General features: G+C 42.0%; 1 protein-coding gene across 2 annotated transcripts in view; it reads right to left on the bottom strand.

Moving 5' to 3' along the window:
- PPP1R13B (protein phosphatase 1 regulatory subunit 13B) overlaps window positions 1-26,915 on the bottom strand; it is a 73,199-nt gene that overhangs the window by 27,075 nt on the left and 19,209 nt on the right. The window contains exon 4 of one of the 2 annotated variants that reach the window (XM_018556649.1): window positions 25,035-25,096. In XM_018556649.1, coding sequence (XP_018412151.1) covers window positions 25,035-25,096 — 62 coding nt within the window. Of the gene's footprint in view, window positions 1-4,376; window positions 4,569-25,034; window positions 25,097-26,915 lie in introns of those variants that run through there. The other variant, XM_018556657.1, reaches the window with a different exon arrangement.

The following is a 26,915-nucleotide window of genomic DNA, read 5'->3' as shown; positions in this document are numbered from 1 at the left end:
CTCTCCACTGTGTAGTCAAAGGGATACAAACAGAATGAAGACTGAGCAAAGCTGCAAGCACTGTTTAAACCCTGTTACCATCACACAATAGAACCCATTTTGCGCAGCAATTTAAAGAAACCGGTCATAAATCTGGGCAATTTGTAAAGAACATTTAACTTAAAAAATACACCAAGAAGTTACCTTCAGCTAAAATAACCTGTTGGAATGACCAAAATCAGAGATGTAGGCATGTTAAATGAAATGCAAATTTGCCCCTTCTATGCTTTCCTATTGCAAACTATAATTGGCACCATCACTGACCTATATGGAGGTGGGAGAAGCAGGACAGCCTAGATTCTTACAACATTGAGACTGCATATACCATTCAGCTGCCTTTATTTGTAGATTATTCTGACATATGGTTGATCATAAATGTTGTGTTTGGGCTTATTTCGTCATTGCAGCTCTGGTGCAATACCTGCATCTGGCCCACAGATGGCGGTATTGCAAATACAGATAGAAAGCTTCCATCTAAACAAAATTAGCTAATTATTTTAAAAGCAGATGACTACTACAAACCTCATGACATACCAAAATACGCAGCACTCAATTTACTAGCATTGCAGACCCACTTACCAAGCAACAAAAGGGCCTCAAAATTAAGTCATCCTGTGACCTGAGCCAGTACTGATTCTATGAATTTCCTAGTAAGGTCCCAGTGACTGAGTCATGGAAGCATATGAACTGGTTTCCCGAGAATGGTTGGCCTATATGCATTACTCACTGACTGGAGCACTGCTAGTACATAATACTGAAATAATAATGTCACATGTTGTGCATTTCCTGTACTGACTGTCCCTCCCGAACCTTTTCACCACTTGCGTCGTTCACAAAGCATGCTCTGTGAAATGGGTGGCACAGCAGTGCGTATGCATAAGGCTTACAAAGAGTGAAGAAGAGTGAGAACTTCTGTCAATACCTTTATAGCTGCCCAAGACTTCCAGTCTCATTGATGTCCTATTTCTTGTACGGGTGTCAAAGGAACATCACCCTAATGGGAGCGACAAAAACTAGGGAGGCACCGATACCGGTATTTCGGTATCGAGTACGAGTACTGATATTTTATTGGTACTCACCGATACAGAGTACCGGAAGTCCCATTCAGGCGGCGTTTAATGTCGCGCTGCCTGGCTTCCCGATACAGGAAGTATCGGGCTAGGCATTGGAGCAATACTCGGCATGATACCGATACTAGTATCGGTATCCGTGCATCCCTAATAAAAACCTAACCTAAAATCTTTTCCACTCGATCTAAAACAAAAACATGGATTCCGTTAAGGGCCTGTAAAAAGATCAGAGAAAGGCAGGGAAAGAAAATACCATTGTGTGGTATAATGGAGTTGGGATTTCATGCACATGCATGAAAACCTGGCATGTGATTAATAAAATGAAATCCAGTTCAGACATGACAGGTTTAAATTTAGCAGCAAGAATAATATACACGGTGAATAAACTGAAGTCATAAGGAGGATTTCCTCATTAGGCTGAGCCAAGCTCACAGGAAATCACTGACACAGCCCGAGGAATCAATTTCCTTCTCTCAGGAATCATCAGTGTAGGTAATGAACCACGGCAATGCCAAACCATATAACCTTACTGCTCAGTTACTCTCAGCGGAGTAAGAAACCGGCAGAAGGGAACCTGCAGAGCAACAACGGAAAGCCGCTGTAGTCTCATAGATGGTACTTTGGAAATCCAAGAGATACACTTTCTGGTCTATAGCCAAGTTGTCTTGTGAAACAAATGCATCCTGCCCCATAACAACTTGATTGGTTAAAGTGATAGTAGTCAGAGGAATATGAAGGCCGTCATTGCAGACTTCTCATTGAGCTAATGATAGTCGCCTGGCTGGCATGTTGAACCAGAAGGCTAGGTTCACACCTAGGCGATTCATCACGCGGTTTGAGTCACGCGATATCGTGCAAAACACAGATTCGCATTGAAGTCAATGGAGGCTGTTCACACCTTTGCCGTATGTCGCGCACAAAAGGTGCAGGAGCGAAAATGTGCGCAGGAGCGAAAATGTGCGACAACCATAAGAAAACAGCTCACCAGCTCAATCGCCTAGTTGTGAACCTAGCCTTAAGCTTCATCATTTAAAGCCATTAACCTCGAACAAGTTACGGGTCAGTGACTCGAAGCATTGAAGGCAGAGCGTCTGCAGAATAAAAAAGCAGCTAGCATTTTCAGGAGAACAGCAACAGCAGCCTTGTGGTCTAGCCGAGGCCCTAGACTTTAGTTATTAGTTGTCACTGCGAATAGGAATAACCCAGTTGGGGAACCAGAAGACAAAAGTGCAATCAACAAAACCATGGCTGACAAGGGGAAACAGAAGCTCCCAGGCAGATAAAATATGGAGCAGACACGTTTCTTGTTCTCAGTCCATGTCTGTAGGTACAGTGTAGACGCAAACAGATTAAACCTTGCTTTGTTTACATTCAATCTGTCATGGGCTTGTGTCATGGGACAGCTCTGAAAATACAGGATAAAAAAAAAAGACAGAGGTAAAAGGTTATATGTACAAGGTCGCTTGATATTCCAGAATACATTACATATATTCTAAGTATAGTTACTATTACAAGTAACAAAACTGGCTTAAGCAAAAATGGTTTGGACAACATTCCTACTTAAAAGTTTCAGGTTACCATCTTTTGTTGTTCTCAGTCCTTGTCTGCGATGCTAGTGCAGACAGTGACAGACTAAACAAACAATGCAGTGGTAACACTGGTCTGATTCCATGATAACAGCTCTGAAACAGCAACAAAGAAAAGGCAGAGGTAAAAGGTTACGAGTTACCTGGTATGCTTGGATTTATTTAGAGAGCCAAGTATTATAAAGCATCTTATACCTCTATATAAAGTATAGTAGTATTATTGCTTGGGTTAAAGTTTAAATGTACCATCTTTCGTGAAGGTGTATGAAACACTGTATTTTTGTTTACATGTACAGTTGTATTTTTACACTCTTTCTTATTGTATTATCAGCAATATCCACAAAGGTGTGTCAGATCACAAAAGTCACCTATTGAAAAGGGTGCTACGTACAGTGGAGACAAAAAAGGGAACATACAATAGACAATACAACAAGGTGTGCCGTACTGCTGCTATTCACAGCAATTCCAAGCGGCGAGATCCGTAATAAGCGCGATTAACCTCTTTACAACTTGCGTGCAGCTGAATCATTAACTCCGACCATGCAGATGTGGCAGGCTTGGGTCGTCTCCCTAATATAGCAACTTCTGACAGGCATTTAGGGACAGACACTTTAAATTAGAAGACTTTCAGAAAAGGGTCAGACTTCTGCCAATTAGCATGCTTCTACTGACCGAGGGATCGCAATGGTACCAGTATGGATTTTTGGAACATTGGCTTCTTACACCTGGGATTTTCCCCAAATGTTCTGCTGTTTATAATACTCGGAGAATCGGAAATTTTTTGAGATTTGCAAGCACATATGACCATTGTCTTATTGTGGCTATATAACGAGTCACATTTGAGGGAAGTAAAGCAGTAGATTGGTAGAAGGTACCTGGTATCTTTCCTAGGCTCTCCCATTGCCACCAAAATACCTATGAAACCATCAGCATTCCAAAAAAGATGACCAAACTTCCCCCCGCAGATAAAAGTAACCCAGCCTAGCACCAAGCGTATACATAGGAAACATTGAGGAAGCATCTTTTTTTCTTTTCTTCCCAGAACTTTAGTAGTACACCGGGATTTAGGAGAATGCTATACAGACAACACCAGCATCTTATATTTGATGCTTTCAAACTACATTTCATACTTTTATTAGGTGCAATCAGTACAGGGTTGTATTATTCTCCCCACTAATTCTCCAATAGATGAAAGGAAACAACGGTCAGCATGAAATTGTAGAAATCAACGGGTACAGCAGAAACCCCCTAAAGACAGGGGTGGACAAATTTATATGGGATTCAGGAGCCAGTAGGATTGTTTTTTAGGAGTTACCTCCATTGCCAACAACTAGAAAAAAAAACTAAAATGTTAGGTGGCAGCTTTAAGGAGCGTTGGCTACTTGGCTCCTGGGATTTGTCCAACCTTGCTGTAAGAGACTGCAGTTCACCGTGTTGCAACAAGCTACTCTTGAGCAACGACCTCTTCCGAATATACGTCCCACCTCCCCTAGAATGACGAGGGTTACTGAGCGGAGAGAAAATCCTGAAAGACAATTAGCCTAGGAGCCAGCAGGAAATCCTCTTAATTCATTCAGCATTAGAGAAGCAGAAACAATGCGCTGCCACCTACTCTAAGCCCTAAAGGGAAGCAGTAAAAACGTATTCAGCATTTAAAAGGGGAAAAGAAATCTCGGAAAACCTGAAGCTTGATGTGCTGGCTTTTCCTCCTCGCCCACATGGTGATGGAAAACGAGGGAGCTAGCGAGCCCTGCCACCGAGCCTTTAGTAGCTTGCGGTGTTGTGGCAGATGGGTGAGCAGGTGTCCGACGCCAGAGAAGGTGCAGAGCGTGTGGCAGACTAGGAAGCGTCATACATGAGTGACAGGTAGAAGGGACGTGCAAAGGATAAACTATGCTTGCCAATGAGCATCTCGTCTTGGAGGCCAAACAACCTCCCTGTATAATCCTACACATTCCGGCAGCTTAATAGCAGTTCCTGCGTATCAGATCCTCCCTCTCCAAAACCACAACAAAATAAGAGACGTATGACAGCCACAGTCCATGCTTAGAAAGCTCATACACTACACATTGCCTGCATCCTCGCTGTTCTCATTTATTGCCCATGAGACAGGAAGTCCAAACAACTAAAAGAGTACTAAAGCTAATGGGTAGCCACCCCAGTATATTCCAGAGGCCCAATTATGTTGTTAAATGTATTAAATGTGAATTGTAATGCCTCATACTTGATTTCACTTGCAGTTTCCCCTATGGCGGAAAGCATGGGAATGTCTGTGGCCAAAGTGAACAGCAGAGATAAGTCTGGACTAGGAGCACACCCAGTTCGCCCAAGCCCGCTCAAAACTGTGACAGCCACCCCCTCCTCCCGACCCAATCCATGGCAGCAATTGTGGCGGGGCATTCTCTGCACCTTTCGGACTTATAGCTGAGGGGTAGGTAATGCGCCTCTCCGCAACTGAGCCGGGAGGGGTCGGGTGGCAGTCAGATTTAAGCGGGCTTGGGCAAACTTAGGCGAACTGGATTCACACCAAGCCCAGCCTCATAACTAGTGTACAGGCACACCTACAAGTTAGAAAAATTCAGCCACCGATATGCCCCCAATCTGTCATTCAGAGCAACATTTAGGGCCCATTCAAACCCTTGCTTCTGCTAGCTTCTTTTTTTAAAAACTTTATTAAAATCACACTACACAAAACTGTATGTATGGGGTGTGATACAATGTATAGCTGGCCATACACCTTACAAATATCTGCAGATTTTCTGTGGTCAGATGGAAAAGGTGCAACAGATTCCTCCATCTACACTTAACTGTGTGGATGGAGTAATCTCCACCTGGGCCAATCTGTTGCACTTTTTCCATCTGACCACAGAAAATCTGCAGATAATTGTAAGGTGTATGGGCACCTTTAGTCTGCACCATTTTATCACAAGACAAACCAACGAAGTAAGTTAGTTTGAATAGACTCCACTAGGGTTGCAACAACTAAAATCAATAATAAATCGATAAGAATAGTTGGCAACTATGGAGAGAGAGAGAGATTTTTTTTTATACAACCAATCAATTAGTTGAAACAAATAATTGGGCAACTAATCAATTATGAAAATAATAGTTAGCTGCAGCCCTAGACTCCACACTTTTACATTGTCTTTGCGTTACCAGCCCAATGGGGCTGGTGTGAATGATCCCTTACAGAGCATGTAGTGGGTGTTAATGAGTGTTTTGGCATGTTTTCCTGAGTACTTTCCCAGGACCATTGCTTGTATTACCACCCAGTTGGGTATAAGGCAAAGAATAACATTTTACGGGGGATTGCATGGTCATAATAAAAACTCAAACCCAACTGCCCAATTGCAGACCTAGCCCTGATTCACAGGGGGCATGAAAGGTCTACATGTTGCTTTTAGTATGGGAGAGATAGCAAAGAGTCTGTAAAAGGCATGTCTGAGAAGATCACAAGCAGATGACCAACAAAAAGGGATTGGAGCAGGCTGGGACACTACAGCATTGGCTGCAATAAACAAAAGTTCATCTAAACCCAAAACTTAAAAGGAGAACTATGAAGAACTATGAAGTGAGTGATTTTCACTCACCTCATAGTTCTAGCCGACCTGTGACAATGAGACTGTCACAGGTCGGCTCAGTAGATCGGGAGGTGAGCGAACACATACCGGCGTTCGCTCTCCTCTCGATCCTGTCACGGCTCTCTGTGACAGGGGAGGGGCTGGATTCCCCCCTCCCCGCTCCGCCAGCGCTGACTGGCGGAATGGACGGGGGAGGGGGCGGGTACAGCTGGCTCTGCCTCTAGATAGGCAGAGTCAGCTGTCAGTCACACAGCTGGGCGGATCCCGGCATAATTGTCGGGATCCGCTTCAGCAGGTCGCTGTATACTGTGGCGTCTCAGTATACCGCGAGCTACAGCTCGCGGTATACTGAGCCTAGGGTGACGGGAGGACGCTAGTTTGTGTCCTCCCGTTACCCTAAGGAGAACTATGGGGACAAGCCTTAACCCCATAGTTCTCCTTTAATAAATTACAACTTATCGGTCCTTAAATGTGGTGGCTGCATTCTGTGGGGTATACACCATTATATTTTTTTCGTTCAACCTGCAGGCTGAATGAAAAATATATAACAGACTCCTCCATCCACACTCAGTGCCACCGAGTACTTGCTATTCGGACAGTGGCGCCGGTCTCTTTTGCTTGCAGCCGACTGGCTGGCGGTTCGGCTGAGGATTTTCCAACATGTTCCTTTAGCAAAAGTGACTCTAATGATTGACTTCTGTCGGGGGATAGGGTCACCAACAGATCGACATTTGCTCCATGTGTACCCAGCTTTAATTTTCTTTTTTTTTCCAAGCAGTTTTCCTTTTGTATTACCAGTAATACACTTCCTGTCAATGGATGACAAAGCCCACCTACCCTTTTGTATCAGGGCAACAAAAACCAAGATAGGACTACAGAACCCCACAGTCCATAACAGAAGGTTGTGGATCTTCGATCGGCTCACAAGATTTCCAGCAAGATCAACAGGTTTTTTTTATTTTCTAACTTATCAAATGGATATAAGAAAACAATTTCAAATGGTATACTGAACAGACCCAAAGGAGCCAAAAGTGAATTGTTGGGCTTTACATACACTTGAAGTACCAAGCAGGAAAGCTGTGCCATATGCGTCACATCATCAGCTTCCACTTGAGTACCAGGCATCTATTTGAACTAACCTAATCATTCTTTTCATGAATCCCATTTGTTTCTGATTTAGACAAAATTCACTGTACAACACTCCTCCTCAGATGCTACCACACAATGAACCGGAGCCCTTTTGTTAGCAGTTATCAAACCGCAGGCAACGCTGGAGAATGTCAGAGCTTCCGCTGTCATAGGAATATGAAACACAGAAGGCCACCCGCCCACGCTCCAACAAATATTATATATGGTTATGCGTTATGCATTTTTTGTAGTCTGTCTCATTTTACATACTGCAGATTTAAACAAACCAAGCTCAAATGTTTAATCAAGGCTACATGATACACAGTTGTGGCATTTCTAGGGGATCTTTAACCCTTATATTGCTAGGATAGGATATGTTCCCCCCTTTAATGTAAATAACTGCATCAATGTTCATTAGGACAGAACTCCCTGCCTTTATGAACATAGACAAATATATTCATACTTGCTTCAACGTGCCATTTTAACATTTCTCTATCCTTAACTTTCTACGTTCATTTAGTCCCCATAAAGACCCGTGGGGACTAAATGAACCACATTTCAGTCTGCATTTCTAATATTTAATATCTTCCATTGTAGGCACACATGCAGAAGCAGTACACTGCTCTAAAACATGTACACAGCTTTTTTTGTACTACTCCCTCATAGCCACTCCCCCTTCTTCCTAATGCCCCACCTATATCCCCACTCAACTCACTGCTTTTTTTTTTTACTACTTCACTATCAAAGTTTGTGACTATGTTAGAATGTGTGACCGGTGACGTGGTCACACATTTTAACGTAATCCCGCCCAGTTTTTCGACGGCTAAATGTGTGACCACCAATAGCGCAAGCATTCCAACGCTTTCTCAGCTGATCCCAGAAAACGCGCTAACCCTGCCACTCGCTGCTGGAAGACTACTTGGGTCGTGAAGCTGACTTAGCTGTGCTGTGGCTTCTGATGGGCGATAGCCTCCTGTGAGGGGAACCATTAAATACACTTGTATCACTTTTCTCTTGCGAGTACATTACCATTTTTTAAAAGGACATTATTAAACGATCCTTCACGTGGAGTGGGCGCTCCCCTCCTTTTTTTTCATTCTATAGGGTTTTAAGCTATTTCAAATGCTGATGAAATACGGAATACGTAGGCTGCCTTTGCTGACCTTCTGAAAAATGCTACTTACTTGGGTGCCTGAGGTTTTAAAAGCATCAGACCTGGAACAAGTATGCAGCAAATTAAGTCAATGAACAGTTGACAGTAACTACTATAGTTCTTAGATTAGAATTTCAGCCAGGCTGCTAGTATTTTTATAAGGGATCAGCAGTGGAATATTCTAGGGCTCTACTAGCAAATTACCTTACAACAGGGGCAAAATATTTGGCTTTGAGATAACACACCGACTCAATGGGACCCCATCCCACCATGGCGACCCAAAAAAAACATTTGGTACGATTTTGGTGTTTTGTTCCGCTTTCTGTTATTCAAGTCAACTCAACATGGCCCCTCCAGCACACACTGCATTGGGTAGAAGGCATCATTGTGTGGTCCCTGCCCAGATAACTAACTAAAGGTAAGAAATGAGTCACTGAACTGTAAATGGCATGGCCACAATTGGATTTATTGGGCCTTTAAATGTCATTTCCAAACAAGGGAACACAGAGCAGCCACTGTACATTCAACACATAAAGGGTAAAGTACACTTTGTGTTGCCTTTTGTCTGCTGTATAAATTCATCTCCAGCGGCTGTGGGTGCGCGCGGCGTCCTTGTGTGTGTACGGGTGGGTGTGTTATGCTTCATCCCCTTGTTAATAGAAACTGACTTCAGAAGGGCCTGAACTCGGCATATTTGGAAATGATGGAATAGCTATTACAGAAAGAGTTACAGACTCGGCTTACAGAATCATTCTTCTCCAAGAAACCAACCGGGACCCCTCCTAGTAAAGGAATTTTGTAGTTCATAGACAGATTTTTTTTTTTTACCATTCATGTTTCTGGTATTAGAGCCTGTAGAGCAGTAGTTGCATACCGAGCCCCCACCAATCTTAGAGGTTTTCACTAAAGAGACCTTCATAACTTGTAAATGCTCAAACTTTTTTTTTTTCCGGCATTTATCCTTTGCCACAGACTATCCAGCTGCTAAGTAATGATGGTGACCAATATAAGTGGGTCAAAATATTAGCCTGTGAAATTTCCGACCAGTGTGCAAGGCATAGCCCTCTGCAATACTACAAAGCTGGAAATTGCATGGCGCCAAAGCTTGTGGTAAGAGGCTGCAGACCTGCCAAGGAGCATGGTGATACGTTTGCTAAAGCTGGCCATACACCTTACAATTATCATTCAATTTTTTTTTGTCCCCTCATCGAACCCCTGTTCAATTTCCACTCGAATATCCCATCATGAACAGACCAATGTAGTTCTCGATTATCATTCATTAGCAACAGTAACTGGATGAACTTAGTCAATTGAGAGAACGGATTTTCGTTTGCGCATGTGCAGTGTTCATGTAGCGATTTTTGTTGGACGAAAACGCCACTAATCCGTCGGTTTCAACAAAAGTTTCCTAATCTGCCCGTTCAACTAAATTCAGCTAGTAATTGTGATCGTGCACTTCCCCATCATCTGGCTGATTATGGTACGTTAATTGCAAGGTGTATGGGCACCTTTAGAATTTTTTTCTTCCAGCTTTCGGCTGGACCAAAAAAAATCTAACAGATACCTCCATCCATGATAAACAGCTTGGAAAGAGGAAATCTCCCGCTGAGGCTATTTTAAATTAACAGTTGGCCCGGCCGGCTGCCAAAATACCTAAACCGTGTCTGCATCTGACTGGAAGCAGGCTATGTCAGGCAGACAATTTTTCACCAGACTCCTTAAATTTTTCAATTGTGGGATGTTGGATGAGTCTGCAGACAAGGCCATCTATTGATTGAATTTTAGCCAGTTCTTAATGAACCAGACGAAATGCAATCAGTTTATAGACAGCCTAAATATGTCTAGTATAAAAATCAGATAAAGTTGATTTTCAGGCAGACCATTTTATTATTTGGGGGAAGAGTTAGAACTTCTCAGTTTTTTTTCTCTTTATTCATATAGTCCCTTGCAGAGATCACACCCTTATTTCCTGTATGGTCACCAGGACTGGAAGCAAAAGGGCAATCTCCCCCAAAGGGACGCAGACAGCAATAAAAACTGGACAAAAGACCCAACTCTTCTCCACCCAAGCCAAAACTAGAAAGCATTTTGTTGGGAGTTCAAATCTAAAGGTTAATGAGTGGACCTCCATTCTTCACAGGGGCTTTTGTGCACTTTAAGTGGGTTTTGCATTAAAGTTCACCTTTGGGACCATGTTTCATATTACAGCCACATTCAAGGAGTAACATAAAACATGGTAAAATCAGTACCCACCTCAGGGATTCTTCTCCCTGCATGCTGGTTTATTTTAAATTTGGTGGCTGAATTTGGCGACTCCACCCACACAGCCACATCAGATCCTTTGACAGGATCTGTGAATGGAGAAATGGAGAGTCCTGTCGGCCACCACAGCAGAGGCGTTCTCAATGGAATAAAAGTGCAGCGACATCACCACACTTTTAGTCAATTCATTCATCCGTCCATGTTACTGAATGTCTTTAACATGGATGGGAGGGAGAACCTGCAGAAGCCAGAGCACTGCACCCGGGATCTACTGATTGCGGTTCCAATGCTTTACTGGCTCCAAAGAAAAAAAAACGCATGTTCTTTACTTTTATAAAGACGTGTGTATTTATTATTTTTCTCAAAAAGTGGACTTTGCCTTTAACATACCAGTCTAAAGGAATCCAAAACTTTCTTGAAGCAGGTAAAAAGAAAGTCAACTGCAGGTTAAATGCATCTGCCAATTAATTCTGAATGATTTGAGAAGTATCCCAGGCCGATGTCAAACTAATGCCACTGACACCAGTTTGAAGCCTGTCCACACAGGCCCTTACTTAGCGATTGGTGTAATGACAGAGGAAGATGGCAAATTACGATGAAAGCGAACGCTATGAGGAATCACAGCAGTTAATAACACAACGCATCTCCCTGCCCTTCCTACAACCCACTGTGTTTATACAAGGAGCGATATGCTGAATAGGACATTCTTGTGCTGCTGACAGAGTTAAAAGCCTATTAGCAGCCCCCTGTCAGTGTTAGAGGGAGGTCAGAGGAAGAAGGACCCAGAAGGCTGGAGGGGAGATATCCTAACACAACAGGCACGTGTGCAGGGATTTTCGGATTAGGCCCTTTCAGAGACTGATTCAATCACTGCAGGTTACACTGGATCGCTGGGTTACTCTTTTCCTCATACGACCAGCCTTACCGCTAAAGTGATCTCTGATTTCCCTGCTTAAGTGACCCTCTAATATCAATCATTAGATCCTCTATAGACACTACAATAATCTTACCTCCCAAAAAAACAGGACTGCGAGAAAAAAAAAAATATATAAAAACCACTAAAACAAAGTTAAACCAAAATAACCATTATGCTGTCCCACCAGTGTTGCAATTCACTTGACCCCCCCCTTCCCAATTCAATGCATTACAAGGAAGGTGACAACTATTCACTACTGCAAAAGCAGCAGCAATAGCAACACGGCACACCGGGAGTTAAAAGGATATTATTCCTTTATTTACCAGCCAGTAGGGGCAAGCTCTTAATCGGACATGTTTTGAATTGACACAGAGCTCTCTTCAATTTTCTTTGAGAAAGCACTGTTGCTAGAGCGAAACGCATCAGCACACTAGCTTGTCCTTGCTATTGATTGCTTTGATGGAGACCAGAAGGACCAGCACCTGCGACGTAACTGGGAAGAATGGAGCCCAGCTTCACCTGGAGTGGCATGTCATGTGTTTCATTTTGGATGTGTTCTCTGCTGCAGCTTGTGTCCCCTGCATGCATCAGATCTGCAGCATCTCCGGACGGCCATGTAACTCAGTCCTGCTTTTACCAAGTGTTATTTGACAGCCACAGATGCAGCAGAGGACACTAGTGACCAGCTAGTAGAAAACAAAGTTACTGCAAAGTCCTCCTTCAAGAACCATGGAAACATTTAAAGGTCTTGTAGGAGGAGGTAGGGGTCATTAAACGTTGCCTACCTGCGCAGTGCTTCAGTTTTCTATCCAGGCTTTACTGTAGTGCTCCAGCCAATCCCACTCCCTAGGGCCAGAAATCTGGTTATCCAAGAACCCCAAATTAAAATGCAAGAAGAGGATTCACAAAACACACCCACTGCAGGCCGTCTTTTTTATTTTTATTTTTATTTTGATTGACAAAACTCCTCCAAAACTAGAAAAAACACAGAGAGGGGAATTTATCTAAACTGGAGCAGACAAAATCTGCTGATTGGTGCATGGCGACCAATCAGCATCCAGCTTTAATTTTCAAACCTTAACTGAACAAACTGAAGGGAGAAGCTGATTGGTTGCCATAGGCAACTGCTCCAGACATTTCTGCTCCAGTTTTGTTAAATTCCCCCGAGAGTCTACCCTTCTTGTGCAAACCTGGAGGAATAGGTACACTGATTTTTTTTTTTATCACCGCCTTACAATATTGCATCTGGCACTGTTGTAGCTATAATGATGGAATAAACAGCTTCTACAGTTTAAGGACTGGAATCCCTGTAGCCGTGTATTGAATGGCCACCCAGTTTAGTTGCAGACAGAAGGCATATTTGTGCTGCATAAACAGAGATCACACAATAATACAACGTGCTGTAGGTAAAACCGCAACGCCTGGCTTCCAGAGTAAACATATTTTGCTCCACATGGAATGATACAAACATATCTCACCACCTCTGCTGCATAATGTAACACAATACAATTAAAGTGTTGACAGAGATATAATTTAAAGCTTTGGATTTTTTGTAAACCTGGAAAGTGCCTGCATGGCAGATAGTAAATTACAGGTGACAAATGTGTTTATCACCATTTGCTGGGAAGGGAACAAAATGAAAACATGTTGGTGAACATTAAGCAACCGTATTCGTATTGCGCAGATTATGAGAACAGTCTGCTCTGGGCACAAATATGGGCGATCCATATTATTCATTCACCCCACAAAAACAAAAAAAGCCAGAAAACAGAACGAGGACACCCGACTGCTTTGGAAATCTCTGCATCAACAGTCCAAAATATTCTGAGGTCATCATAATAAATCCTTATCAAAGTTTCTGAACTGTGTATGTTGGCTCAAAGCCGCAAATTAGGTTCAAAGATCCATAAATACATTGGACATCGGAAAATTACAGTGGTAAAACCAATACTTAATTTTAACTGGTTGGAGAAAGGAAGGTAGACAGCGAAAAAGCAAGGGCAAACCATAGAGCAAGAGAGGGCAAACCATAGAGCAAGAGAGGGCAAACCATAGAGCAAGAGAGGGCAAACCAAAGAGAAAGGGAGAGCAAACGAAAGAGAAAGGGAGAGCAAACAAAAGAGAAAGGGAGAGCAAACAAAAGAGAAAGGGAGAGCAAACGAAAGAGAAAGGGAGAGCAAACGAAAGAGAAAGGGAGAGCAAACGAAAGAGAAAAGGGAGAGCAAACGAAAGAGAAAAGGGAGAGCAAACGAAAGAGAAAAGGGAGAGCAAACGAAAGAGAAAGGGAGAGCAAACGAAAGAGAAAGGGAGAGCAAACGAAAGAGAAAGGGAGAGCAAACGAAAGAGAAAAGGGAGAGCAAACGAAAGAGAAAGGGAGAGCAAACGAAAGAGAAAGGGAGAGCAAACGAAAGAGAAAGGGAGAGCAAACGAAAGAGAAAAGGGAGAGCAAACGAAAGAGAAAGGGGAGAGCAAACGAAAGAGAAAAGGGAGAGCAAACGAAAGAGAAAAGGGAGAGCAAACAAAAGAGAAAAGGGAGAGCAAACAAAAGAGAAAAGGGAGAGCAAACAAAAGAGAAAAGGGAGAGCAAACAAAAGAGAAAAGGGAGAGCAAACGAAAGAGCAAGACAATAAGCAAACAAAAGGCCAACAGAGCAAACAAAAGCAAGATAGCGCAAACGAAAGAGCAAGAGAGCAGAGAAGACCAAGAGAGCAACGAAGAGTAAGAGAGTTTACTAAAGAGCAACATAAGAGCAAACAAACAACTTGGATAGAAAGGAAAGACAGAGAGAAAAGGAGAGAGAGAGAGAGAGAGAGGGGGGCAGAGAGAAAAGGAGAGAGAGAGGGGGACAGAGAGAAAAGGAGAGAGAGAGGGGGGAGAAAAGGAGAAGAAAAGAGAAAAAGGAAAAAATAGATAAGGAAAAGAGAAAAAGGAGAGAAGGAAAGTGAGAAAGAAGGAGAGAGGGGAAAAAAGAGAAGAGAGGGAAGGAGAGAGGGAGAAAGGGCGAAAGAAAGAGGGAGGTGGGAGAGGGAATATCATTCTACAGTACAAAGAAAAAAATAGACAAAGATGCATATCTATGGGATGATGAAGAAAATATGATGAAGAATACAGCCACTGATGGTTCAGTGTTTTGATCGGTTCTCACATACCTTCATCCTCCTAAGATCTACTAAGTGGTGCATCATGGCATTTTTAGATGCCATCAGTTTTACACCGCAGTGGTACTTACAGCAGGTGCTCAAACTAATGCAGAACAAAGCTGCTTTTCTAACTGGACTAAATCTTTTTTTAATGATTATATTAAAAGTTTACCGTAGTAACTCTCCCCCATGTGACCATGTAGGAGGACACTTTAATTTTGCTGCATTCCCCATCAGAAGAAAACTCCTTAACGCTTTCCAAATGCATCAATTCCATGGCGCCTTTTTCCTCCCAAAACAGACGTCCTCAACGTGGAATTAAAAAAAAAAAAAAAATCCAGAAAGATGAAAAGTTACGCAACTAAACCACGTAAAGCATTCAATGGTGGACCGGTCAAGCAGGAAACTTAAAATTTACAGTTCACGTCGGTGTGCAGGTCTGTCCATTACCGCAGTACACTATCATTAGGCAGAACTGTCCTTGTGCGTAGATCAGCAATCAGCGCATGGAAAAGGCTAGTGGATTTTGCCAGCAGTCAGACACCTAATCAAGGCGAGATCAAACCAGCTGTCAGCTTCGATCAGTGTGATGACCTGCACTCTCCGCACTTGCTGGGTCTGGGCGCCAAGATCGCACGGCATCCCTCCATGCACTCCCCAATCTCTGCTGCCGCTACTTCTTTATGTGGACACCCTCATTATACATTTTATTTGCATTTCTCCAGGAAAATCAAAATATGAATTTAACATGGGCAAAAACATGCCGCGGGTACAGGAAGAACAAATCTAAATTTACCATCAACAGTCCCTGAATCATAAGGTCTGCTTTATGGAAGTGACATTACCTCCATCACAAGTAATATTTATCATAGTCCTAGTTTACCAGTCGGATTTATTTACACTACAATATATGTTGCATTTTAGAGGAGTGGCATCACCGTCCTTCAAATATAAATTGCATACTAGACACCTAGGACTAAAGAACACCTGTCATTAGAGAACTATGTAGGCTACCATTGCTGACCTGCTACTGGAAAGGTTGGCTTCTACCTTTCTGGGTCAAAAACCTATATTGAGCCCAAAATGAAAGTCAGAGAAAAGCCAGCCCTCCTTATCCCCTGCCAAGTTGATGTATTCAAGACCAAACATCAGCTTAACAGTCAGATGGCTAGCATTTTCACGGTACATCGCATGTGTGGTGTTCAAATCCAATTTAAATTTCATGAACAAGGAAGAACCACTAGAGAAATGTCCCAAAAACTTCAGATTTGCCTAAGGGCTCATTCACAAAAGGGCCATGCGTTAATTGTTCATTCAAATGAATGGGAATACAATGCACCTCCCGCACTGTCAGAAGGTTCGTTGTGAGGTACTGACTGATTAAAGCATGGCCCTTGTGTGGATGGACCCTCAATGTATTTAGGACATTTCAGGAAAAATCAGAGATGAAGGTGAAATTAAAGTTTATTCAGCCCCTCACATTGAACTTCCTTTATTTGCTCCATTTTGTTAAATCTACCATTGAAAAGGTTTTGTATAAGACGGTCCTGTTCATTCTGGCTTTGTTACCTCAAGACATCATCTAAACCCCTGCTGCTCAGTTCTAGTTTACAGAAGAAGCAGTTGGAGCCTACATAAACCTTCCTTCTTGTGGCTGCAAGTAGTACATAGGAAATATTAATATATTAGAAACAATCCCAACCTTGTACATCCCCAACTTATGTTGCCAAATGGGAACATGATCTTGGTGCATCCCTGGGGGAGGATGTGTGGACCCAGATATGGTTGACCACTAAATCATGTTCACGGAGTGCAGGTGTATAGATGAATTATAAAGTTATCTTAAGGTGATATTTGGTTCCCACCCGAATGGCCACTTATGTTCCAAATGACTTCCCATTATGTTTTAGAGGACGCAGTGAACTGGCTCCAAAGTTCACATATGGTGGTATTGCCCAATCACTTCCAAGTTTTGGGACTGTATTTTTCGCATCCTTGTTACCCTGGTGGATAGACCCCTCACCAAAGACTTGGCCTTCGCCCTTCTCTATAGGAACCCAACAACCTCCCTTCTAATAGATTTAAACTTTTTTTGCACATGCTTTCGGCTGCAAAATTAGAAATTGCTAAATCCTGGAAGTTGTCTTCTCAATGTCTCTAGAGTGAAAAGGTAGGTTACATGTAACAGGTTGGCTAATCCTATGAATACTATGCCCAACTTTGATACCATCTGGACCCCATGGATAGAACCTCCCCTCATTGACCACCAATGAGAACCTCCCCTCATGGTGTATGAGCAAACTGATAATCATGTAGAGCACCACACAGATTAAAAGGTCTGGTTAGTGCAGGGGTAGCCAAACTCCGCCCCCCAGCTGTGATGGAACTACAAATCCCATGAGGCATTGCAAGATTCTCACAGCCACAGACATGACTCCCAGAGAGAGATGCATCATGGGATTTGTAGTTTCACCACAGCCGGAGTTTGGCTACCCCTGGGTTAGTGACTTCAAATGATTCAACTGTTGGAAAACTTGGGCTGGCAAAGAACTTATAAGGTCAGACCTATAAACACAAAACTTTGGGCAGATAAACCAACATTATATATTTAGGGTTTTCTTAATAACAATCCTTGAAGATACATATTTTTAAATGGTAACTCAACCCAGGTGGACAAATTAATACCCAATTCAGGAGCCAGCGGGATTGTTTTTTTTTTTTTTATATTGACAACTATAGAAAACCTCATAAGTTAGGAAACAGATGTAATTTTTAAGATGCATTGGCTACCTGGCTCCTAGGGTTTGTCCAGCCCTGCCCCAATCTGTCATTACATTAACCTCCTATAATCCCCAATACAGCAAGACACAAACTGATAAGAGGGAGATTAAGGGGCAAAATTGTAAATGGTTAAGGTTCTACTGCATTGCTCAGGGTGATCAAAACAAAGAGGATAACTAGGGATGCACCGATACTAGTATCGGTGCCGTTACAGAGTATTTGGGCGAGTACTCGTACTTGCCCAAATGCTCCGATAGCATTCACAATACCGGAACGTCCGGTCAGAGGAAGATTTCGGTACTCGCACTCAATAACGAAAAAAAACGAGCTTGGTGCATCCTGAACTGTAACCATACACTTTACAATCAGACATGGACTCATACACACACCTGCTCAAACATAAATGCATACACGCAATAGGTTGGACCTGATGGACTTATGTCTTTTTTTCAACCTCAAATACTATGTAACTATGACTGTACAATCTCCTTAAGTGCTAGCTCACACCAGCCCCAGTGCGTTCCGGCACCGCATTGTGTTGTTTTTTTTCCTGATTGCATCGAAGAAGATGGAATTCGATTAATCGATTATTGAAAACGTTGACAACTTTTTCAATAATCGATTATAATCGATTATGTCGATTAGTTGTTGCAGCCCTAATTGTAGGCATTGATGAGCCACGCATTCTGGTGCAGGCGATCGCACAGCGGCCGGTAGGGGGGGGCATTTGACACCCAGAACGCAGCGAGCCGGCCGGGATGCAATCCAGTGCGTGTAAACTAGCCCTTAGACCTATCGACAGCAAGGTAGTACAAGACCCTGCCTGACTAGATAAGAAGCTATATTTATTGATAGTTTAGGAAGGTCATCATAATTCGTGGTTTTTGAGAAAAAGCTTGAATGGTACATTTAGAGTCCCCTTTTCTACAATTTCTACAAACTTCACAGTATGCTGCCACTGCTGGTGCCTTGACTGAGTTGCATTACTTTAGCTGTAGATAAGAAGTGAAGGGACCAGGCTATGCTCTTTGGCAAAGGTTAGTGGATCACAAGAAGGCGGGACTGAATTCTATGTTTATTGGCACTTAAAACTGTCCCCTAAAACCGTATGTATGTAAATCTGAACGCCAAACTATAGACAGTCGGCCATTACATAAAGGGTCCCATGCTACCTTTCAGGAGATTCATTTTTTTATTACTGCATGACTCAGCCAACCAGACTCAATCCATAACTAAAATTACACTTTTGGTTGAAGTCCCCCTCTAAATAAAGGCCTGGCCATTACTGAAATCCCAAAGTACGACAGTGCCAAGTACGAGCTGATGTATTCTCGGAGCACTAATAGACAGATAAACCTGTTAGTCACAGCAGTAAGCTTAGCACACTTCAAATGCCCGCAGTCACAAGGGATTAGCAGTTCTTTAACACTTCAATCTCAAATAAATCCTAAAGTAAATGCAGTTACTGCCAACATTTCCTCACTTCACCTATTCACTGCCGTCCACTTTTGTTACTGGCTATAAAATAATGATGCATGATTGCTATTGCTTTATCCTTGCCCCGTTTAAAGTTTGTTTTATGGTTAAGAACTAAAAATAAATCTGTATTTCTATATTGGATTTCCAATAGTACTAGCCCACTCCTAATAACTAGGGATGCACCGATACTGGTATTTCGGTATCGAGTACGAGCGCCGACATTTTTTTTCCCGGTACTCGCCGATACTGAATACTGAAAGTCCCATTCAGGAAGCGGCATGTAATGACTCGCACCTGGCCTCCAGATTAGCCAGGAAGCGTGTAAAGACTCGCCACCTGGCTTCCCAAGTAGCAATGCATGATGGGCTACTAATCTTGAGAAATGGAGATTGCATCATATCAAGCAGCAGGAAAAGAAATGCAAAGCACACCGGGAATCCAGGAAGTTGATGAAAGTGATGGGTAGATGGAAGGTATCACACACTACATAAAAGGGATTTTTTCAACTAAGCTTTGATTGTACATCAAAAGCTCCAGTATGTATTCCTATGTCAATGCTGATGTTATAACAGGAGAGAATATGATGGGACTTTACAACTCCTTTAAGAAAACAAAGCTGTGTAAGTTCCCCCGGTTGCTGGTACCCTGGTGTTGTGGGAACACGTTATCCCTAACATGTGAATGTGCACAGAAAAGATTACAACTCTGCCCTAAAAATCATTCTGGAAATTCTGCACACCTCTGACCATAGAGGAATTACTCCTATTCCCGCTCCATCCACCGCAGCCCCCAGAGAGTGCAAGCAAAGAGATGCCGGGCCAACAGAGGGCAAGTTCCCAGCATAGATTGAATGGCAAGAGAAGCTACAATTCAACGAGAAAGCCTTGCTTGATCTAACTGCAAGATATTATGGGATGGATTCATGAATTCTCTCCTAATGCCTTAACACGCACCCCCAACCACTACAAACACTTGTTTATCCCTACTAGTTCAGTTAACTTGCTGCAACTGTACAGAAACTCATAGTGTGCAGTGAAATCAGAGTACGCAACTGCTGTACAGGAGAGGGGCCTGTACAACTGTGCAAGACCGAAGGTGAGGCTGGAGTTCAGCTTTATTATAACTGTAAAACAAAGTAGTTATCTTCTTCCAGGCTGGTCATATCTGATATAGACTATGGGCTGAAGCCCCCACTAACAAAAGGAGTCACTTCTCTGATGACTTATTCAGCCATGTAAGTTTCAGTTTGAGTTACTGTACTCTGTACACTACTTGAGGACTACATAATATTCATATTTATACTTCATATTTTCCCCGATGAAATAAGAAAGATGGGAAATGTTTCAGTCCTTTTACCTATACATTCACTTTAAACATAAACCCCCGTTTTTCTGATCTAAAAAAAAATTTAGTGCTATAGGGGAGTCCCACAATTCCACAGCTACCCAGGTTAACGAAACACCATCCTGATGAATTTGCTATTGTAGTGCAACCAATAACATTCAACTATACAGCCTTTTCGACAGAAATAGAATACAGGAAGCCAAAGACAGGAGAAGGCAGAGCCTGGATCCCAAGGGAGGAAATTCTCATTGTGACCTGCAGACCTACTGTAAGCAGCCACAGGGGACCATAGCCCATCAATGTCCATCCAAAACACCAGAGTTTGGTATTGGGTTCACTAGGCCTTTAAAACAAATCTCCACATTTGTTTTTTTTTTAAAGTGCATATAAAAACAGCTATGCAAGCCATTTTGTAATGGGGTGTAATTAAAAATTACTTTCCCATTCCTATCTGCAGCCACTGTCATTTAACCAGTCAAAAATGTAATGCAATATGGCAACCATGAGGCATTCTGCACACCACTGGCGTACATAATACCCCCAGAACTGTAATTCCCTCCTACTGCGTTTGGCTCACTGATTGCTACAATAAGTTACAAGGAAATATTTAAGAATCCCCTGCACTAAGGGCTATGTCACACCAGCATCAGTGCGTCGCGGACCGATTGTTTTGGGTGGGAGGGGGCATGGCGGTGTATTGAACTCAATGGCACCGCAGCCATGCCCTCCGGCCGCAATGCGATCGGCCGCACATCAGTACCTGCGTTACGGTCCGGTGCAGTCAGAAAAAAGGCTGCATGCACTATTTTTTCTGACTGCACCGGACTGGAACACAGGCACTGATGTGCGGCTGATCGCATTGGTGCTGGAGGGCGTGGCTGTGGTGCCATTGAGTTCAATGCAACGCCACGCCCCCTCCCACCCAAAAAAAGTGAGTCGGACGGAATGTGATCCAGTGTGTTCCAGTTACAATCAGCCCGGAATGCACGGGGGCTGGTGTGAACTAGCCCTCAGAAATGTATTTTTGGTGGCAGGCTTGTCTGTTAAAGGCATGCCGGCATTGCAGCTTTCCTCATCACAGTGATGTGCTCAGGTGGCCATAATAAAACACAGACCCTCCTATTCAGGACTAGGTCTTAGAAGTACATGGTCAAATAGACATTTTTTTTTTCAGAACAGAAAAGGGAAGAAATCTGCAACAAACTTCATTAAAAATCTTTCCAATGTAAATTGGTCACCCAGAGGGATTTGTTTAGTTTTCTTCTAAAACGATGGAGTCACACTTTAAAACAATCATTAAACAGGTCATGTTGAGGAAAATGTTGCCTGAAATGAACTTCTTTAGAACATCAGAGGCACTTAACAACTTTGCAATGGGAAATGTAGAGGCTGCATGGAAAAGTTAGAGGTATTTGGAGCTTAAGATTGAAAACATTTTAATCTCTGGCCAAGTTCATCGGAGTAAGATTGTTATAAAGTGGAATTCTTTTGTGACATGAATGGGGCCTTGTTTGGCTGCAGGGAGAGAGCTGGCTGTAGGCTTTATCACATTATCGCAGACCTATAATGATAATACCCTGACCCTGTCTATATTGCTCCCAAAAAGTGAAACTCAGGCCAAAAAACTCAACACACACACACATACCTACCTACATGACTGATCCTTGACCGCCCAGGAGGTTTTACAACAATGTTTAGAGCCATTTTAATAATTTATATCTTGATATGGCAATGCAGCTTTCTATGTTGATGTTCATCTTCAGCTTATTCCATGGACAACGAGCCAGCATCACCACCTGTCCAGTTAGCAGGGTAGTGATCCAGGTAATAGTAAATGTGAACTAGCAAGAAGTAGAGTGGCTGTGCAATGTGGCAGAGGAAAGACAGGAATAGAGGGGTAATCATCCAATGGGGACACTAGTTCTGGTGACAACCAGGGATTTTATTACTTCCTTTTGTAGCTATGGCGCAGGAAGTTAAAAACAAAATCTGCCCATCGAGACACACGTCAAAAAAGAAACTGACGGGTTATAGCCCTTCCATGCTCTAACCCAAATGAAAAAAGGTTTTCCACTTTAAGGAAGCAAGAAGTCCAAGATGGAGGAATTTCAGCAATGAACTGCTTTAACAGTCAATACTGTTAATAGAAAAGCCACGTACTGCCTGTTCACCATCCACATAGTGTGTTCTGACCAACTTCCAACAAGATCCCTGCCCAGTGCTCACCCACTTCGAATGCATTTCAACCTTACTGGCTTAGTTGAAGAGATTAACAACTAGAGCTAAGCCCGTAAGGGTGAAACGTGTCAGTGTTGGGCCGCCACTGGGCAGGGATCTTCACCATGTTGGAAGCTGGATAGAATGCAGCTGAAACAGGTGAAACTCGATTAGAATATCGTGCAAAGTTCATTTATTTCACTAATGCAACTTAAAAGGTGAAACTAATATATGAGATAGACTCACTACATGCAAAGCAAGATAATTCAAGCCGTGATTTGTCATAATTGTGATGATTATGGCTTACAGCTCATGAAAACCCCAAGAACCCCAAATCCACAACCTCAAAAAAGTAGATTATTACATGCAATCAATAAAACAAGTACAAGCATGCATATGTACTCAGTACTTGGTTTGGGCCCCTTTTGCAGCACTTACTGCAATTACTTTTGCACGATATTCTAATTATTCGAGTTTCACCTGTAGATGGTGAGCAGGCGGTATGTTGCTATTCTTGGCATTGTATTGTTGTGGAGCGTGGACGGATCCTATCCAGCACCTGCATGCACTGGATGGTGGAGACCAATGCTGGATGGAGCAGTGAAGTTTCTCTATGCTTTATTAGTGAGTTACAAAAGGAAAAATATAGGGCTGCAGCTAAGGATTATTTTCATAATCGATTAGTTGCCCGATTATTTTTTCAACTAATCGATTGGTTGCATTAAAAATCTCTCCCCGCAACGAACCGATAATGAAAATAGTTGCCAACTTTTCTCATACTCAATTATTATCAATTTAATCGATTAGCTGTTGCAGCCCTAGAAAAATAAAACACTTTAGGGGACCATCATTATCAGATCTTGCTTAGGTCAGATTCTAGCCCTAAAACAGTAACAAAAGCACAACAATAGCATAAAGCATGATGCATTATATTCCACAGGCACACATGCTGTCTGTGACCACAAAAAAAGGGACTGAACATATGTCCATTTATTTCAAATGCCAAACTTAACCGGAATGTAGATGGGTGTGACCTACATAACAGAATAGACACACTGAGTCTTGAAAATCCTAGAAGTAGAACATTTTAAATTGATTCTATGACACAGAAAGCTGAAGCAACATGCTATTCCACTGAATCCCAGTCTGGACCGCTGGGTTGTTTTTTTTGTAGTTAAAAGCATTCCATAATGTGAACATATTTGTTATAACTACGCTGGATCACACCAAACATACAATTGTTTTCTAATAAAAAGCTTCACTTTTCATTGTTAAAACTCAAACAATTCAGATTATACCAAAGCAGAATCTTTTCCAAATAATACCAGGCAGACACGTGTAAAGCTGCACTCTGGGCAGAGCAAAATTCAATATATTCCTTAATAGTCACCAAGGATATAAATCCACTCAACTCAGATACTGCCATATATAAATAGAAGTCAGACCAGTCACCCTGCACAAGGAGAGAGCAGCAGTGACCAGTCTTTATTACAGGAGGGCATGGAGACTAGACCAGTCACCCTGCACAAGGAGGGAGAGCAGCAGTGACCGGTCTTTATTATAGGAATCTCCTGCACAGGGGTAAAGTTTCACTTTGGATTAGTGCACAGATCTGGAAGAAATACACAAAGAACACCAATATTTAAGAATACACATGCCTCTTGTATTTAGACAATATCTCTTTATATTGTAACTCAGTTTTGCAATGCAACGGACATATTCAAAATCCTAAATTAAATGTATCAAATTAGTAAATACAGAGAGGTCACGAAGCTCTATAAGTGAACTCTAGATGGGCCGAATTGTTCAATTACCAACCTAAAATTATAACTACAAAAAGAACTAAAACGCATATAAAAAGCAGAAAATTACAAGGAAAATCGCAGTGACAAAAAACAGTTCCTATAAATTAGCAAAAACCCCCGTGGAATCCAGATGTCATTGTGCAAACAAAGGACTTCATGGCATCAGTTAGGCTATCCATAGACAAGACTGTGTCCTAAAACATTCCAAGTTGATTATCTTTTGTGAACCTTTGTATGACCGAGGGAAAGAATAGAAATCTGCAATTTCATGCCAATGGGAAGCTTAAGGTTACCTGTCTGAGCTGCCATTTCCAACCAATCAAATCCTTTTATTTTCTCACCCACCTTCATGACCACCAGGTCAACCACCAGACAAGACCCAAGAAATATAAGAAAAATGGCTCATAATATAATCCTCCGCCATCCACCAAAAACACTTTTGCATGCCCTGAATCCGATCATCATAACAAAAGCAAATAAATTATATAAATAAAATGGATTATAAAATGATGGAGAATGCTTTATGTACATACCCCATTTTCAATGCGTTTTTCACCGGTCAGACTATTTCTCTGGTTAGGGGCTTGACGGACGGCTAGAAAGAAACATGGCATTTCTAATTAGTTGTGGAAACATAATGATCTTCGATAACAGTGAATGTGAATGGAAATAATCTCATGCTATCATGGTGCATAAAAGTATCTATTTTTGTTTATTGTATTTCCACTTTTGCAGACAAATTTGAGAAAACACTTACTTTAGATTTGTTACATATTCCCACAGCATACCTTACAAAAGGATTTAAAAATTGTTACCTTTCTACTTGCTGAAAAATCTTAGTCTTCTTTCTCCTGTATTAATGAGGGGGCTGGGGAGTTATGTTTACCATAATTAACCCTGTTTGTACTGTCCTGCCAGTTATGCCAGACAATGTCGTGTTAGCGTGCAATCTGTCCGTTTCATCAGAGCATCAAGTGCAATGGTTACTCTTAGGGCCGATGCAGACCTGAGCAACCCGGGACGCGCGCAATGGCAGACAGCGACATCCACGCAGCAAATCGCAGAAAAAGGGTACAAGTACTTTTTTTTTTGCGATACACAACGCACGGCTGTTCCTATTCGAAAAGTATTTCTATAGGAAGTCAAGGGGTATGAAAGGTCTAAAATAAAACTTTTAATTTGCTCCCTTTTTGTCTGTTCAAGATGAACTCCAGGATTTTTATAAGCTAACCCTTGAAGCGTGGCTACCCCAGCATTGCAAGGGTTAACTGTTCGGTTTGTTTTCTAGGGACGAAAATAAAGAAGAAATACTTATCTGATCCACGGACCTGCGGCAGTGACTGCTCACCTCTCCCTTCCCCTACGCTCCTGCTGGGGTAGCCCCACTGCAAGGGGTAACTTATATATATATATATATATGAGTTTAGATACGCTTTAACATAACAGTGTCTGGCAGCATATGCTGCCAGACACTGACACAGTAAAGATCTGGATTGATTACCACTGTTACCAGTAGTCAGCACAGAAACCCCCAAATTCTGGCTGATTTACAATTTCAGGCAGTGTGCAGAAGCAACTTATGGTAGTCTAGCAGCTCTGCAATTCCCTCTCGGAGCCCATATATGCATCTAGGTATCAATCTTACATTTTATCTTTAACCGAACTAAAATAAATGAGTCCCTACAAAAATAAATAAAGAACATTTAACGACCTATGTAGTCGTTAGTTTTCTTTTTTTACAAAAACATTTAAAATAATTCCTGAAGGCAAAAAAAAAATCTAAACTGACAGTATTCAGTGTGATTTCAGGCAATGTGTTTCAATGACCCGATTTACATAGACAGACGTAACCTTTGCCTGCAGCAAGACAAACGGCGAGCCTTAAAAGTGTGCCACAAGGACCGAGTGCCTTGGCACAAGTCCTGCTATACATCAAGCTTTAAAAGTGACAAGAAAATGGAGAGAGGTGGCAGCCTGCCAGACCACGGAACGGCTCATATTCCTTCCCGTGCGCTAATCTGACGCATGCCGAGCTACCGATCTTACTGCCTGGAAACAGACTGGATTTACAGGAAGCGGGGACTGAAAAAGAACATCCCCATACTAAAATAAAATAAAAAAATCTCACAAAATAAGTCCATTGAATTAGCCAATAGTTTAAAAGGAAAACATAATGGTTTGGGTCTATATAAAAAATTTATTCTTTTATAGTTTTTACTTAAGTTCATACTTTTATACCCCGATTATAATATATAATATATATGTCAGTGTAAAAAATACAAAAAAAAGTATAACAATTTAAAATAGACCCAAACCATGGATAGATAATTACATAATTATATTATATTATATATATACACACACACACACACACACATCGGACGAAACTTTTCGTATATACATATATACATATA

The sequence above is a fragment of the Nanorana parkeri genome, unplaced genomic scaffold, assembly GCF_000935625.1.
Source record: "Nanorana parkeri isolate BGI_ZX_2015 unplaced genomic scaffold, ASM93562v1 scaffold12, whole genome shotgun sequence".
NCBI classification, from domain to species: Eukaryota; Metazoa; Chordata; class Amphibia; order Anura; family Dicroglossidae; genus Nanorana; species Nanorana parkeri.
This window is presented reverse-complemented; position numbering and strand designations above follow the sequence as displayed.